The sequence below is a fragment of the Staurois parvus genome, unplaced genomic scaffold, assembly GCF_062004578.1.
Source record: "Staurois parvus isolate SC_StPar_1 unplaced genomic scaffold, SC_StPar_1.0 ptg000087l, whole genome shotgun sequence".
In the NCBI taxonomy this organism is placed as follows: Eukaryota; Metazoa; Chordata; class Amphibia; order Anura; family Ranidae; genus Staurois; species Staurois parvus.
Window position 1 is genome coordinate 13,601,772 of NW_028317883.1, and position 17,409 is coordinate 13,619,180.

The 17,409-nt window shown below is 44.8% G+C and overlaps 1 protein-coding gene across 1 annotated transcript in view; it reads right to left on the reverse strand.

Moving 5' to 3' along the window:
- HYOU1 (hypoxia up-regulated 1) overlaps positions 1-17,284 on the reverse strand; it is a gene marked incomplete at its 5' end in the record, with an annotated part of 66,393 nt that extends 49,109 nt beyond the window's left edge. The window contains 7 exons of the mRNA XM_089670223.1: positions 834-916; positions 1,664-1,724; positions 3,302-3,440; positions 4,091-4,275; positions 7,076-7,208; positions 15,614-15,696; positions 17,150-17,284. Of these exons, the coding sequence (XP_089526349.1) occupies positions 834-916; positions 1,664-1,724; positions 3,302-3,440; positions 4,091-4,275; positions 7,076-7,208; positions 15,614-15,696; positions 17,150-17,284 (819 nt within the window). The remainder of the gene's footprint in view (positions 1-833; positions 917-1,663; positions 1,725-3,301; positions 3,441-4,090; positions 4,276-7,075; positions 7,209-15,613; positions 15,697-17,149) is intronic.
- Positions 17,285-17,409: the final 125 nt, after the last annotated feature.

Sequence of the window (17,409 nt, forward strand, 5' to 3'; positions counted from 1 at the left end):
TCAGAAAGCATTACCACAAGTCGGAAAGAAGCCATACTCTTATGATTGCCCATACCATTGCAGACTCCACTCTGCACATAATATTTGGCAACAGACATGGGAAATGATAAAGGTTGCATTTAATTAACCAAATTGCAAACCCATCCATATGTAGAAAGTGGAGAGAAAGAAAAGCCATCAGTTCAGGTTTGTACTCCTTACATCAGGTTGTGCGTTGACCTTGGATATGGGCTCTTTGTATTCCATGTTTGGCATACAGCCTCACCATTTATCAGACTGTACCCCTTGACACATTTTTTTGCCATGTTTTGACGGATTCTCTAGCAATTAGGGAACCATTTGGCTTTACTCAGAATTCTGTTTGCCACCTAATTTTAATTTAAAAGCATGCTTAAAGTAACACTACATAACTATCCTCATTCTCCATAAATCATCAATACACCCCCCAACTTAATGGCCCTACAATCTATTTTTCATAACATCATTTTTAAACTGCGTTTTCTGTCTACCTGTAATGTCCTCCGTGATCACCTGAATCTCTCCTTTTCCCCCCTCACTTCTGTTTGCTTGCTTGGAATAAGTAGTTGAGGTCATGTGCACTACTTTATACACACTACAACTCCCATGGCCCATAGTGCCTGTGCATTTTTGGTAGCCCTCCCAACTGCAGCTCTAAATGAAGCCTAACAGATACCAGCTAGAAAACCTTATCTGGGGCTAACTTTACAAGTGACTTTGTAGTTTTGATTTTAGCATTATATTTTTTATATAACTTTTTCCTTTACTGTGCCAATCAGTTGTATATGGTTTGATCTTTAAAACTATTTTATTACCTGAACAGTATCCGTAGCATTATCTTTGATATCTGTGCTAGAGCTTCCTCCTCCGAATAAGCTAGATATTGTGTTTCCAAGCTCTGAAGAAGACAAGGTAGTGTTATTAAAATAACAGAATAAACCATGAGCTAAAAAAGGTACATCTAAAGTGATACTAAAAAGGTTCAGTTTTGTTTTTTTATACATGTTATACTTATCTGCTCCGTGCAGTAATTTTGCACATAGAAGCCCGGATCCTCCTCTTCTCTGGTCCCCAGCCGGTGCTCCTGGTTCCTTCTTCCTGTTGGGTACCCCCATAGCAAGAAGCTTGCTATGGGGGCACTTGAGCATGCGAGCTCCCGAGCCACTGCTCCGTGTGTCTATTCACAAATTGAGTCGCAGCTCAGCATTGCCGCCTATCTCCTTATTGGCTGACTGGCTGTGACCGACAGCAGCGGAAGCCAATGGCTCCTGCTGCTCTCGCAGCCAATAAGGAGGCACAGACCAAGGACAGCCGATTTTCTCGTGGATGACAATGCGGCGGCTTGACACTGGTTTTTTGCCTCCATGTGTAGAATGGTTGCCTTTAAAACCAACCACTTTAAGCAGGCCATACATGGGGGGGGGGGGGGGGAGGAGGAAGAGGAAGGAGGGAGGAGGGAAGAGGGAGGAGGGGGAGACCACACACCTCATCGATGGTCTGCTTAGGTGTGTATGTTTTAATTAATTTAAAACCATTCATCTCAAGTAAATCAACAGCTATTAGTGATAAAGCCATTACAACCAATTATTGTGTTGGCCGAAAAGAATCTGAAGTAAGCATCTCTTAAGGAGGTAGCATCACTTACTTGTCAATGTAGATTCTTGCTCTGACTTCTCTTCTAATGCAGTCTCAAAGACAGACTCAACCTATAAAAAAAAAAAAAAAAAAAATATATTATACACAAGATGTAAACTGTATTTTGAAATAAAAGTTTGTGTTTAACTCAAAAATAATATTTATCTAGTATTAATGGTCAAGGTCTCATGAACATTTTCAGAAAAGGTCATATAGAAGAACTAATTCTGATGACAAAACATATGCACAAAAGGAGGTTCACTTAAGTAGTGTGCACTATGAAGCAGCCATGCAACAAACACACTCAATTTTACAACTTCAGTCAAGACCTTGCTTAGGGAAGCAACATAAAATAGACATAATGAAATCCTGGAATAAAGCAACTTTTATTGAGTATGCTTACATCATTGCAGATGCCATTCTCAATTTTTACTGTTGCTGAAAAACTATTCCTAATAGAATGCTTTTGAAAACCGGTAAAAAAAATGTTGCAGTATAACAAGGTTTACCTAGAGTACACAGAAAATAATGTATTTAAATATGTAAAAGGTTTTAAATGCTAGCCTTGGGGACATACATATTGATTTATAAAACAAAAACTAATCTGTCAACAATTGATAGGAATGAATATCACTTTATAAATATGCTCCTTAAAGCTGATCTCCGGGGCTGACAGGTGGGGACCCAGAGCAAGGGTTATCTTCTTGTTTTGCTTAGGGGGAGGATGAAGAGTTAAGCTTTTAAGTTTTTTTTTTTTTGTTTTTTTTTAACCTCCCTAGCGGTCTGATTATGTCCATATTGCTCAAAGCGGTACATTTTTTTGCATGGAAAAATGTTTTTGGTTTTTTTTTTTTTTTGCAGGCCTGTGATTTTTAGGAATAACTCACTGAAATCTGTCCGAACAAGAGTCTAGTAAACATCCCAGGTAGGATAAAACTTGGGACACGAAATCATAAATTATAATTTAATAAAATAATCATAAAAAATAAAATACATTTAATTCAATATAATCAAACCAAAAACACTGAAATTTGAAATATAGCACCAAGTTCGCACATCACTGAGCAAAGTTGCAAAATCGTTTTCAGTGTCTGATGACGCATTTCCCCACGAATCATTATCACTCAATTCTGCAAGTAGTTCTAATTTACTATCGCTGTTCTCTAGCTGGTCTAAAACTGCTTTTGACCTAAAGGGACGCTTTTTGGACGCCATGGGCGTTTCTCAGTTTCCAGGCAGAAAGAACAGTACAAATGTAGGCAGGGCACAGGACAAAGCACTCGGGACAAAATGTATGTGAAATGGTTTGATACAGTAATGTTTTACTATGTGATTTTAGTGAATGTCACTTTGTCATTTTCAAATTTCCCGCCGTTCTGTCCCCCATACGTCCCGATGCTCGCAGGGGACAGAACCCAGATGACAGATGCCGGCATCCGCCGGATTACATTGCTGGGGACACTGCAGGAGGGACATCGTGGGAGCACAGGACAAGGTTAGTGATCGAGGGATCGCGGAGCAGCGCCGCATGGTAAGCCCGAGTGTAGCCTGGGGTTACCGTTGTGGTACTGAAACTTTACCCCGAGCTACACTCGGGAATACCGCCAGGGAGGTTAAGCAGCAAGACTACTCTCCACAGCTATATTACCCTGTCAAGGCTGAGTATTCCACTTTCATCCATGTTGAAATGAGCTTTGATGCCTTTTGATTCATAGTCAGAATTCTTCTGAAAACTGCCCCCAACTCCATTAAGTTTGACTGTGGTGAGATTGCGTGATCCAAAAATCCTGAAGGTGGGGAAAAAAAAAAAAAAAAACACAAACAAAAAATACACAAACTATTTTAGTAAATATCTTAGGCATCACAACACTTTTCTTTACAGTTCCAGAGAAGTTCTTTGGCTTGTAACTATCAAAGATACAATTGCACCATTTTACAGAAGGCTCCATACAAAGGACTGGCAAACAGAAGAGGAAAAGAAAGATTTTACAGCACAGTAAATTCTTAAATTAATAGTGGCAATACACTCGATAAGGGTGTTACATTCAACAGATTGGACCCTACAGTAAGGCGAGGACAACACGGTCAACCAGATATTAGGAGAATAGAAAAGACCGTATAGCAACATAGGTGACATTAGGAGGATATAAACACAAACCCACAGATAAGTCACAGAACCCAATAATCATATAGGAATCATGAAATCTCCTTGGGCACCCTTTGTGCATGTAAATCAGTTTTCAATAATGGAGACTAAAAACATTATTCTTTGATATCAAATAGGTGAGAATATCAGGCTTTATCCAATATTTAGGGGGACATACCCAAAGAAGCAGCACACAAACAACCCAATTTCTTCTTCCTCAGCCAGCAACACAGATATGTCAAAGAAGAAGAAAGAAAAAAAAAAAAAAAGGAAGGAAACATGAAGACTCACCTCAGGTCTTCTAGATCAAGAAAGCCAAGGTCTCCATAGTTGATATCAAACTCAAAGTCATCAGTGTATCTATTAAAGGTGATGACCTTGCGCTGTGGGTAAGGGGCAAGCCTTTGAAAAAGAATTCTCTTGTTGTGTTTTATACTTTTTACACCTTCTTCCTCCACCTCTCTAGTAAACTCCACCTGTGGGATTTAAAATCCAAAAGTAGTCTGTCAACAGCAGGTCACACAAGTTCATATAGGATGCCCAGAGTTCTCAGAACCCAACTTTGCAGCACAGCATACTGTAGCATGGATCACGTTAACTCATATCGAGAATGGGTGCTTCTTAAACAACTTCCACCTATCCTAGTAAACTGCATTTCTGTGCTTCAGATCGGTTTTTAAATTAGCACTAGGTATCTGACCGGTGCAGGTCCCAATGATGTTGTCCATGGAGCTACCAGGGTTTGCAGCGAAGGCTGGGAGCCCAGCCTATTACGGACCTGTACTAATGATCCTGCTAGATAAAAAAAAAATAAAAAAAAAAAAAGCTCTGCTGCATGGTATGAGCACAAAACTTGTGAACCAAGGTTACAAGAGAAATTTTATGATAGTACAGGTATTTCCTGTGACCACCAAACGCCACAGAGTAGGATAAAGTGATCTGCCATACCTACTTTCAGAGCAATATACCAGGGCAATAAAATTTGTTATTTATGACATGCAATGGTGCACGGTGGCTTTATCTAGTCTAGACAAATAGTGGTATGTCTATGTTAACATTCGAAAGGAAAAAGAAAAAAAAAAAAAGAAAAAAAAAAAAAAAAAAAGACCACAAAAAAAAAAAAACCCACACACAGTGAGGCAAACAAGGCATTTGCCTAGGGCGGCACTTTTCAGGGAGGGGAGAGGAGGGGAGGAGGGCAGGGGCGCCCCCCTCCCCCCCTCCTTTCCCACAGAAGGGACACTTAGGACACAGGCTTCTGTGTCTTAACTGTGTCCGCAACTCCGTATCCCACTTCGATTCGGTCCATGAGGCACTGCTGGAGGAGGGGTAGAGAGGGTGTTCATCCGGTGTCCTCATCTCCCTAGATATTTATCGTGATGTGGGTGGCCCCTCATCTGGCCACACCCCCGGGATCATTGGGCAGCCTGTCCATCCCTCTGCAGGCTCCGCCTCCTCGTCGGTGATTGGACGCCGCATCTGTAGCTCAGGAAAGGCACACAGGCAGCCAATCACCGGCGAGGAGGCCGAGCTTGGATAGGAGGAGCCGAGCAGCAGCGTGAAGATCAAAGATGATCGAGTGAGGGACCAGCCGGAGCTGGTGAAGAGGACAGCGGCTGGAGAAGGAAGACAGCTGGTCGTGTCTGACACCAATGGGGGGGGGGGGGGGGGGGGGGGACTATTCCTCCCACCCCGGCACTCAATGAGGGGGCACCATTTCTCGCACACTGACACTAATGATGGGGCACCATCATTGGTGTCAGTGGGAGGAATTTAGAGGTGCACTTTGACTTTGGTCAAACCACTCAGCTTTGATACACACCTTACATGGCATATTTGAAGTTAGAAGTCTTAAAGTGTTATTAAACCCACAACAGTAAAATCAGTCCGCATATGTGCATATGCAGTAAAGCATGCTGGTTATACTCACTGTGGAACCTAAGGGGTTAATCCTCCACATGGAGGATTAACACAACACGCAGTTAATCCCATCTTCTCTGCTTCTCCCCTTCAACTGTCCCCAATCCAGCGATAGTACAGAGCTGTAGGAGTCACTATGCATATGCTCAGTTTAATGTGATTTGCTGGAGAGTTTTTTTTTTTTTGGAGGGTGCATGTGATCACCACAGAGCCAATCAATCACTGTCCAGAGGGTCAGGGGTCATGCAGCTTCATAGGAAAATCAGAGGAGAATGAAAAATCTTCCTACAAGCTTTAACCAATGCTCAGCTGGACCCTGATAGAAGTCACAAGACTGCTAATGAGAAAAGGTATTTAGCAGTTTATGTTTACTAAAATAATTGTATTTCCTTATTTTGTGTACGGTGGGTGACCAGATCTAGTAAAATGCAGGGTCATGGGTTTAGTAACACTTTAAGGAGAAGAAAATCTCCCCACCACACAATAAAATTGACTTCAAGTATTACTAAACCCAGGGACCTCCATATCTGGTCTCCCACAGTACAGAACATGGAAATGCAATTATTTTTGTAAATATAAACTGCGAAATATCTTAGCAGTATATAGCAGTCTTGAGCCGAGCACTGGGTAATCTTGTAGGAGTTTTCATTCTCCTCTGACCGTCCTATGAGGCTGCATGAAGAGTGGAGGATCACATGCATTCTGCACCCATCCCCCCCCTCAAATAAACCAAACACACACAACCGCTAACAATACACACCAAACCGATCATGTGCAGAGTGCCTCCTAGGCCTCTGTACTATCAGCAGATGGACTGGGGATTGTGGAAGAAGAGAAGACCGGATCAAACCGTTTTTTTTTTTATTACACAATGTGCAGAGGATTGACCCCATAGGTTCCACAGGGATTATAAAAGCATGCTTATACAGACTGATTTTACTGTTGTGGGTTTAGTAACACACTAAGTCATTGAAACATGGAGGATTTTATTATTGTGAAAAAGCCCCTTCTATTTCTTAACTGGAGGATAAAAGTCAGCAGAGCTTATCCTCATTTACTAAGCTCTGGAGCAACAACATTTAGTAAAGGCAGATACTGTGCCCTTTGCAAAACAACCCCTATGTTTATATGTTAAAGCACTGTACAAGCTGTTGGTGCTATATAAATCCAGTATAATAAAAAATAAAGATATAAAGATATGCACCATATAGTCCCCTTTTAAGGACAAAAGTGGATTTTTTAATTTTACCGGAGACACTAAAGAGAAAATGCCATATAGAAAGTTGATTTCACCAAAATCAGGCTTTGTAGGTCTGTGGAGTTTCTTCTTAAAAAAAAAATATAAATAAAATGTACCTGTATTGGATAGATTGCAGCATCACGTACTACAAATGGCTTAACTTTAAATGCCTTGCTAAGAGCAGCTGCTTGATACACAGCTCCCATAGCTGCCGCTTCATCTGCATTTATGTTCTTTCCCAACTCCTCCCTATAAGAAAATAAATAAAAATTTACTTTGCATAAGGCCACTGTAACATGGCTGAAAATATGAACTCTCAGGACTCTTTATAAAGGCTCCACCCATAAAATGTGTCATGGAAATTTTGTATTGTTGGTCGAACTTTAAATGTGTCATATATTCGTGTTATTCATATGTCTCTCGTGTGGCTTAATTAAAGCTCTGAAGGCTGCAATTAGGCCATGCGCATGTATAATGTATGTATTACAGTACTCGGCTTGGTAATGGATGAGATGGCAGATCTGCGCTTATAGACCGGCGTGTACACCACCACGGCATTCGATGCGAATGTCGCTGGCAGTAGACCGTGGGCCTGTATCCACATATCAGCAGCATAGTACCACATGGGCTTCGTAACGCAAGGCGCCAAGCGGTACGAACTCCACGTGTAGGCTTATGCATATCTTACAACCCATTACCAACTTGAAACTGTATCTTGGATGGATGTGTTTTAATAAAGATCGTATCGGGCCCATCCAGGTACAGACTGATATTTTTAGGGAATGCTTGTACAAAGAATTTACATACCAATAGAAGCTAGTAGGACAGGAAATATGACCTCAGATGGCTCATGGGGGGGGAAGGGGAGGAAGTCTGCTGACCTCGGAAGACTCATGGGGGAGGACCAGTGATAGATAATAGGAAAGGCTATGCTCCAATTGGAATGTACATCCTGTGTATAGGCACTCCCCATTGCATTGTTCGGTGGGAGGGGATTGACTTTATTCATGTGGGGGGCATGTGTGTATTTTTAATAAAACAGAGAGCTGGGTCTGAAACCAGCCCTTATGTGAAGTGCAACACCATCCTGAGAGTGTCGTTTGATCATTCTAGGGTAACGGAGCTCCACCCCCACATCTCAACAGAGCTAAAAGTAGTTGGATGGGCAGGAATCGTGTAGTTTAGCTGTAGTCGTGGTAAGCAAGATTCGCACAGCTTTATGGGGGATTTCTGCGCATCCAACTGCGAGTACTCACGGTAAGGAGAAATTTGTTAAAGCGAATTTCCAAGACAGTTTGGCGAGCCTGGTGGATACTAACGCATATTCTTGCATAGCTAACCAAGAACGAGGGGGGAATGGGCCATCATGAACTAGCAAAAAGTATGCCGGCACATTTCAGGTCTCTCTGCCATTAAGAGGATCGCTTTTTGCGCGTTCGTATGGCTGATTTCGCTCTCTGTTAGCTAACAAGAATTACCGCTTAGCAAGGACCTAGTTTTTTTTTTGTCCTAAACTCTTGATTTGTGGGTGAAAGACGAGGGTTTGTCTCTGCGGAGAGCAGCAGAGGGGTGGGTTTGGTTGGCTGGATTTGGTCAAGTTTAAAAATCTTCCAACCAAAAATTAAACGGGTATATGTTTTAGTGGGTAAAAGTTGTTGCATAGTGTTAGGTAAGTATTTGTGGGTTGTAGGTACTGTGGTGATTGCTCTACCCCCCTCCACGTGAGGTCATTATTACAGTGCTGAAAGGTTTAGGTTAATTGTTAACTGCTGTAAGATCTCTGTGTGTATGTAGTCTGTGCAGTGTTTTGTGGTACTACTGCTCCCAGCAAGCATGCAGCAGGGGGTCCTTTCTGTTACATGTGCATGTTAGTGCGATATGTTGGTGTTTTATGTCTGTTCTGTGATTGTGCCAAATTGTGTTGTATGTGTACTGCATATTGTTGTGTAATTGTCCAGTGTATGTTCTGTCCAAACGTCTGTTTTATGTAAGAGGTTAGAGGCAATTTTGAGGCTAGTTTCTACCATGTGCTTCCCTGTGGGGGGGCCATTCTAGTTTCAACCATGTGCTTCCCTGTGGGGGGGCCATTCTAGTTTCTACCATGTGCTTCCCTGTGGGGGGTCATTTTCTTGACTAACCACATGTACTCCTTTTGCTTGGTGGCCATTTTGTTAATGACCATGTGCTTTCCCTGTTGGTGGCCATTTTGTTGACTACCATATGTGCAGTAATCTCTATGCAATGTGCATGAAGTTTCCTATATGCATTTGAGCCATATTGTGTTTTTAATCCAAATTTTTTAGTTTAATTTGTTTGCTTTTAGCTTTAAATTTGCGTATTGCCAGCCAATTTAAAGTGTGTTAAGCGAGTTTTCCCCTCACGTGTTCCACATTTAGTGAGCGCGGTGAAGTCTGGGTATTTGCACATAGATTTCTTGTATAGTGATTATGTTTTTCTTGTGTTTTTTCTTGTTAAAAGTAGTTCCTTATTGTAAAGCGGGTTTGTTTTAAGCTGCTGTGTCACGTGTTTCGCGTCCAGCAGACTTTGTGTAAACGGTTCTAGGTGGTTGCAGTGAAGATTGCGTGTGTAGCGCAGATCGTTTAGCAGCACTGGTATGAGTGATTTTTGCGTCAGCAACAAGGTTACTTTTGGCGCAGTTTTTCGGTTCACCTCTGTGTAATTGTTTTACTGTGAAACGTCCCGTGTTTTTCATAAGGATCCACTTTGTCCTTTTTAACAGTTTTTCAGGTTGAAAAAGGGTTTTTCTGTGTGTATTAGGAAAGTTTTTTCTTTACACAAATTTCCTAAAGGTCAGTTAGCAGGTTTCTGCCCAACCAGTGACCCCTAAGTAACATCCAAGAACCCCTCTTTTTTGTTTTGACTTGTGTTAGCTACTGTGTGCAGGGAGAGAAAAGCCACTTTCATCATTGTGCGGTGTGGCCTGCCAAACACAGTGGGTGATGAGAACCACATAAATTACGCTGTGGGAGTGGGCGGTCCAGGGAAGTATAACACTTAGCCTGGTTACCACAAACACTTCGGGTGGTCAGGATCACATAAATTGCGCTGTGGGAGTGGGAGGTGTGCTCTCAGTCTGACCGCCACTTGATGCGCTTCGGGTGATCGATAAGTATCACATAAATTACGCTGTGCTGGGAAAGTGGTGGAATCAGGCCTCTCGGTAGGATCCCACCGAGTGCTCCAGGGGGTAAACAGGTACCCGGACGCGGGATATATACCAGTGACTAGTCACGATGGGCAGTAGTCAGTCCATGAAGAGAGAGGGGGAACCAGCCCTCTTCAGGGTAAGGACAGCTGCACAACTGATGAAGGTGAGTTTGGGGGGGGAAGTCTACAGAACCCCTCAAAAGGTGGAATAAATGGTCGAAGGGTACCAGATGGGAAATTCCCCGGGAAGGTACATTTGACGCATGGAGGTGGGAAAAATTCATCTCTGAATTTGAACCACGGATGCAGGCGTCAGAACTAGAGATCGCACAGCTATGGCTTCACAGGTCAATCCGATTAGGGAGGCAGGGCATACATAAACTGGTGTCTGTCCGGAAGAACCAGGTGATGTATACCTGGCCTCCAGAGGGAATAAAACAGGAGGATCCAGTGTCAGAGGTGGAGGAAGCTCTTTCAGGGCTGACTCTACTAAGGCAGGCAGGATCAGGGTCTGCTGGGTTTCCCGAACAACCAACAGTGGCTGAGATAAGTATAACTGCACCTGTCTCTTCTGTTAGTGACATCACTCTTGATGTACCTTCTGTGTCTTCTGTATCTATGCCTCAGCCTCTACCTCTACCTCTCCCTTCTTCCTGCTTCACCCCAGCTCCTTCTGTTTCCAACTATGAAGTCTTCTCAACAACCGATTTGCAGACTATCTGTGAATCAAGGGGAATAGACACCCGGTTAAGAAACAGGGCGGATTGCATCAAAGCGCTACGAACCACTGATCAGACCCCTGCCCCCCAGCTATACCCTGATCTGAGGGACCTCAAACCTGAAGGTGCAGTAAGCGAGGTGGTTAATCTAAGCCCACCGATGAAGCTGGGCCAGCCCTTGCACTCTTCCCAGACCGAGGCCTATCCAGTCAGAGTGCAGCAATTTGAAGGTCCTCCCAATGCACAGGGGGAACGGACTTTAGGGGAACGGGTAGTTTGGCATGTCCCCTTCACCCCGACAGAGATCCGCACTATTCTGGCTGAGCTCCCGGACTATCGAGTCAATCCGAGAGGATTTGCTCGAATGTTTGGACAAAACCAGTTCAGCTATGGTATGAGCGGGTCAGATTGTGCACAGATCCTACGGGCAAAGGTGGGCATGGAAGTGGCCAGTACAGTGATTGCAGGGTGCTCTATAACCACTCATGAGGAGATGACTTCAGGGGGCAAAGAGTTCTGTACACAGCTAAAGGCAAAGCTTCCAGAAATGTATGGTGCTACCTCTACTACGGACATGATGAAGCTCACACAGGGTCCTAATGAGGAAAGCGCCTGCTTCTGGCGCCGTCTCAAGCAGACGGCACTGGACGCGGATCTGGAAGTTGGACCTGATGCTCCAACTGAAGGGGTAAAGGTGACCGCGACGCACATTCTGTTGCGGGCCAAATTTTTGGAAGGCATCAATATTAAAATTCGGGAAAGGCTGGTTCTGGCCCGACCCGAATATAATGAGATGTCTATCCCTGCTATCCTTTCCACTCTTGCGGCAATAGAGAGGGAAATGGATAGAAGAAAACAAGACAAGGCCAAAGTTCTTATGTCCCAGACCCCACACGAAAAACCAAGGGATCTGGGTCACAGGAAGGATAGGCCCCCACCCAGGTGCTTCCAGTGCCACCAAACGGGCCACATGAGGAGGAGCTGTCCCCAATTACCTAAAGGTCGGTGGCAGTTCATTCCTGATGAGTCCTCCGCCCCTATGACCACCATGGTAAGTAACGCCTATGAATCCTCATAGGAAGTTGACAAATTGGTGTCGGCCCAGATCCATCTTTTTCTAGAGGAATTAAAATATCCCCTCCCTTGCCTCACCGACACCGGTGCAGCAAGAACGGTCCTGCGAAAACAGGACATCCAAGGCAAGGTACCCCTCTCAGGGGAAAGCCCTCCTAACCCCTACTAACCTCACTATCAAACGATGCACTATTCTTAACCCAGCTTCTCTTCTTCCTGTGTTGGAAGATGAGAAGGGGGGGGGGGGGGGGGGGGGGGGGAGGACAGCAATGACAGTGCTGAATTTTGCAACACGACTAACAATACTAACACCTCTTCTGCTAACATGTCTTCTTTGTCCACTATTAACCTCTCTTCCAAAGGACACGACTGCATTTCTTTGGTGGAACTGGAGTCAGCGGCGACACACCCCATATCATTCCGAGAGTAACGGTAAGGTTGAACGTCTTCCGATACCCAAAAACCTTGGCTTGAGTGTCCCCCCATTGCCCCCTATTCCATCCGGAATGCCCCTCGGCAACCACATGGGCTGTCACCCTACGAGGTGTTGTTTGGGGGACCTCCCAAAACAGGGTTGTACTTTCCTCAACAGTTGTCGTCTTTGCATTCACAGCTTACAGGTTATGTGCAATCTCTGCAACGGGAGCTACAGAAGATACACCATCGGGTTCGCGAATCGCTCCCCGATCCAAATGCAATAACTGGTGTTCTTTCTATTGAGCCAGGTGATTGGGTCGTCCTAAAGAAACATCAAAGAACCGGACTCGAGCCACGGTTCACCGGACCATACCAAGTCCAGCTGACGACACCTACCTCACTCAAGCTCGAGGGACGAGACAACTGGGTGCACGCAAGCCACTGCAAGAAGCTTTTCAGCTACACCAGAGAATGAGGGGTGTCATTTTCCTTTTTCTTTTTGTTTGTAGGTCTTACATGTGTGTGAACGGAGGAAAAGACGGCAGATACCCCAACCTTTTATTTAAAATGCACCTGCGTTTAGCCAGAACCGCCAACAAAACCAACTGTTGGGTATGCTCTAAGCCCCCACCCAGTCATCACATGTCCGCAATGGCCGCTGTTCATGCCCTATATGACATCCGCGTCGGCATGAAAAAGCAAGGGACCCCTGGTCAGCCCCCACGTAGACATTTGTCGGTAGAACTTAATGACACATTTTTAGCAGGTAAAATCAGTTTTAGCACCAATATTAGCTCTAGCTCCTGTAGGACCCTCGTCAGTCCATTATGGGTAACTGGACAGCTAGGCAGCCCTCAGGTGTGCTTTAACATCAGCTTTGGCACAGGTAACAAGTTTGTTGGGACTACCACCTGCGAGGGAGGTATAACGGTCAATCTGACTAACCAGACTTCCCTTCTGAGTAACCACACTGACCGACCAGACCACGTTTGTTGGAAGGACGGATGTGATGTGCAGACTGAGGGAGCAATCCCCCAGTCTGTGCAACTGTTGCTCAGTGCCAGAGGCCGAACGAGGAACTCCTCCTGCTCTGCTCTGACAGGTCCATACTATTTTCTTTGTGGTTCGGCAGCCTATAGAACATTTCCCCAGAACGCGAAAGGTTCGTGTGCCCTCATAAAGCTAGTCCCAGCATCCTATGTAGTGATGGATCATGAAGAGTTGATGGTCCACAAGAAGGTAAGGATGGCAGGGAGAGTTCGCAGAGAGCTGTTCTCTGAGGGCGACCAGGCATGGGCTTGGTTCCCCTCATGGACAGGATGGGGAATAGAACTTATGAAGCACCTGAACAATTTTTCTGTCATCGTGGATAGTATGTTTAACGAGACCGTAGAGGCTGTCAGAGAAATTGCCCAAGAACAACGGCAGATGGGAATTTTAGTGCTTCAGGAGAAGATGGCCCTTGATTATCTTTTAGCCGCCAAAGGGGGGTTCTGTGAGTTCATCGGAGAGGATTGTTGTACTTGGATAGAAGACACCGATGACAAGGTCCAGGCCCATATGGACAAAGTTAGTGAACTACAGGGAAAAGCTAGAGCTATAGCTAGTGAGGGTTGGAATCCGTTCAAGGGTTTGGGAGGATTGGGAGATTTCCAGTTCTCCATCGGATCTTGGTTGAAGGAAGTGGGAGTGTATGTCCTGATGCTTCTCTTTTTCATCTGCCTTTTATATGCCGCGGTGAGATGTTCCTGTTGCCTCATCGACCGTGTAAGCCAAGCTCGGGCAGACGACCACATCTCCATGCCTGCTCCTGGGATCCCACTCCAACCACTGATCGGAGGAAGACCTCACCAACCAACCACCTTCTCTACAGATTACGTCCTGGCTTCCCTCTAATTTATCTCCCTGAAGACCCCATTCTCCAAGACCTTCAAGCAAGCTTCAAGCCTCATCATGGTTTGTGTCTACGATTTGGAAAACTGTCTGGGTCGAGACCAGCCTTGTGTGGCCCCGTCTGCAGGGGCAATTTGAGAATCTGTTGCTGGATCTCCCCAGACCACCGTGGGATCACAAGCCTTATTCATACCACAAGTCTGTTTGTGGTTTTTGCAAGAGCCTTCCTGTAGTGAAGGTTCCAACGCTCTTGAGGATCATTGCTTCAATCAAACCTGTTTGCGTCGAGTCTTGTTGTTTCAGGTACCCCGTGGAGCTTTATTCTCAGGGACAACTACAGGAACTCTTTGAGGTTTGAGACTACACCCATCAAGCTGAAGAAGATCAAGAAGGGACACGAGGAGAATATGATAAAACAGGAGGGAATGTCATAGAAATTTTGTATTGTTGGTCGAACTTTAAATGTGTCATATTCGTGTTATTCATATGTCTCTCGTGTGGCTCAATTAAAGCTCTGAAGGCTGCAATTAGGCCATGCGCATGTACAATGTATGTATTACAGTACTCGGCTTGGTAATGGATGAGATGGCAGATCTGCGCTTATAGACCGGCGTGTATACCACCACGGCATTCGATGCGAATGTCGCTGGCAGTAGACCGTGGGCCTGTATCCACATATCAGCAGCATAGTACCACATGGGCTTCGTAACGCAAGGCGCCAAGCGGTACGAACTCCACGTGTAGGCTTATGCATATCTTACAACCCATTACCAACTTGAAACTGTATCTTGGATGGATGTGTTTTAATAAAGATCGTATCGGGCCCATCCAGGTACAGACTGATATTTTTAGGGAATGCTTGTACAAAGAATTTACATACCAATAGAAGCTAGTAGGACAGGAAATATGACCTCAGATGGCTCATGGGGGGGAAGGGGAGGAAGTCTGCTGACCTCAGAAGACTCATGGGGGAGGACCAGTGATAGATAATAGGAAAGGCTATGCTCCAATTGGAATGTACATCCTGTGTATAGGCACTCCCCATTGCATTGTTCGGTGGGAGGGGATTGACTTTATTCATGTGGGGGGCATGTGTGTATTTTTAATAAAACAGAGAGCTGGGTCTGAAACCAGCCCTTATGTGAAGTGCAACACCATCCTGAGAGTGTCGTTTGATCATTCTAGGGTAACGGAGCTCCACCCCCACATCTCAACAGAGCTAAAAGTAGTTGGATGGGCAGGAATCGTGTAGTTTAGCTGTAGTCGTGGTAAGCAAGATTCGCACAGCTTTATGGGGGATTTCTGCGCATCCAACTGCGAGTACCCACGGTAAGGAGAAATTCGTTAAAGCGAATTTCCAAGACAAATGCATGCTGTACTTACTTGCCCACTGCTTTAAGAAGCAGTTCTTGAACTTTGGGTACACGAGTGGCTCCACCCACTATGATCACCTGATCGATTTCATCCTGTGAACAAATTTAAAAGTTATCACTACTCAAAGTGATTGTAAAAGGCTTTCTTTTCCCCCTAAAATAATAAATATGTTATACTAACCTGCTCTGTGCATTGCACAGAGCTGTACCTTTCCTCCTCTTCTGGGGTCCCCCCCCCATCACTTTTGGCTTGTCCTCCCTTTCAATTGCCCCCACAGCAAGTCGCTTGCTATGCAGACACTCATGCAGGCTCGATCCCAAGCAAGGCTATCTGTGTGTGGGGTGTGTGTCTGTATAGCCACACAGTGCAGTTTGGCCCTGCTCCCGGCTCAAGGGATTTGATTGAAAGCAGCAGGATCCAATGGCTCCTGCCTTCAAGTCCTGAGAAGAGAAAGAGGGCACCTTGCTGGATCAGAATAGGACTCAAGTAGGTATTTGGGTAACGGGCGGCTAGGGGAAGCTGATCATGGAAGGGTTTTTTTTTACCTTAATGTAGAGCAGGCGTGCCCAACCAGTGGGCTAAGATGTACTTCTCTGGGATGGCTGGTCGCAAGCCCAGATCGCGGTTTGCCGAGCCACCATCCCAGAGTATCAGTGTTGTGAATGGAGTCGGTGGCTGAGGAAGCATGCACCTGTAGAGGGAGCAGAGCAGCATAAGCAAATGCTTTCTGTATAGCACCAGCTCTTTTCACAGGCGGAGCAATACTAAATGCACTCCGCCTGGGACAGCAACAGCCTGCGTTACCTGAAGAAAGGGCGATTCTTAAATGGAAGACTGGTAAAAGGTCAGTTTATTACTAAAATCACAGTTTATATATGGGCATATCTGTTCTGCAGTGGTTACTGGGCTGCTTTCCCAATGATCCACAATGTTACCTGCACAGAGCCATAGACTTCTGTTACTACTTGCGGGTTTAGTGCTCTTTCTGAAAGAATACCTAAACTGAATGCACGACTTCTGGTGCACTTTCAAAAAGTGCACCACACCTGCAGGATATAAACGTTTATGGCAAATTGCAGCTAACCCGCAGGAAAGCCACAGGGTGCGCTGCATCTGTGGTGCTGGTAAACCGCAGCACATCAGTGTGAAAAGCAGCCTTAGACCCCTTTCACACGACTGGTCCGATTGTGTCCGCCTGTCCCTTTTTCAAGTGGGCCCAACTGGACTCTCTAATCAAATTTATGGAGCGGCAGATGTAAAACAGACTTGTATGTCTACAACTGCCTACTTCCAATACACACACACACGCTGTATCAGTGTCCGCTCTGCATATGCAAGGTGGACATTGACCTGTAATCTGCCTGCTCTGCTCACTGTGGCCCGTGAACGGTAACCAAGTCTTTTAAAGTGGCCTTCACTCTTCAAAAAAGGTTGGGCACCCATGATGCAGAAAATACATTAAGACAAAAAACTTTATGCCTTTAGAACCACATTAAGGAGAGCTGTAACACAATACCCACAACAATTTTCAAAAGGAATTCTCACCATGCTCATTTCAGAACTGCTCAAAGCCTTTTGTACAGGTATAGGGACTCTTTCAAATAGGTCTCCACACAGCTCCTCAAGTACCTGACGTGACACTTTGGATTTGAAGTCAATATCATCCATAAGACCCTCAATCTAGGAAAAAGAAGGGAACAAAAGAAAACTTAAGGGGCATTTGCAAGTGAAAACATGTTACCATATTAACCATGTTACCATAGTATGCAGTAAACATTATTACTGAGCTGAAATCAAAAAGTTTA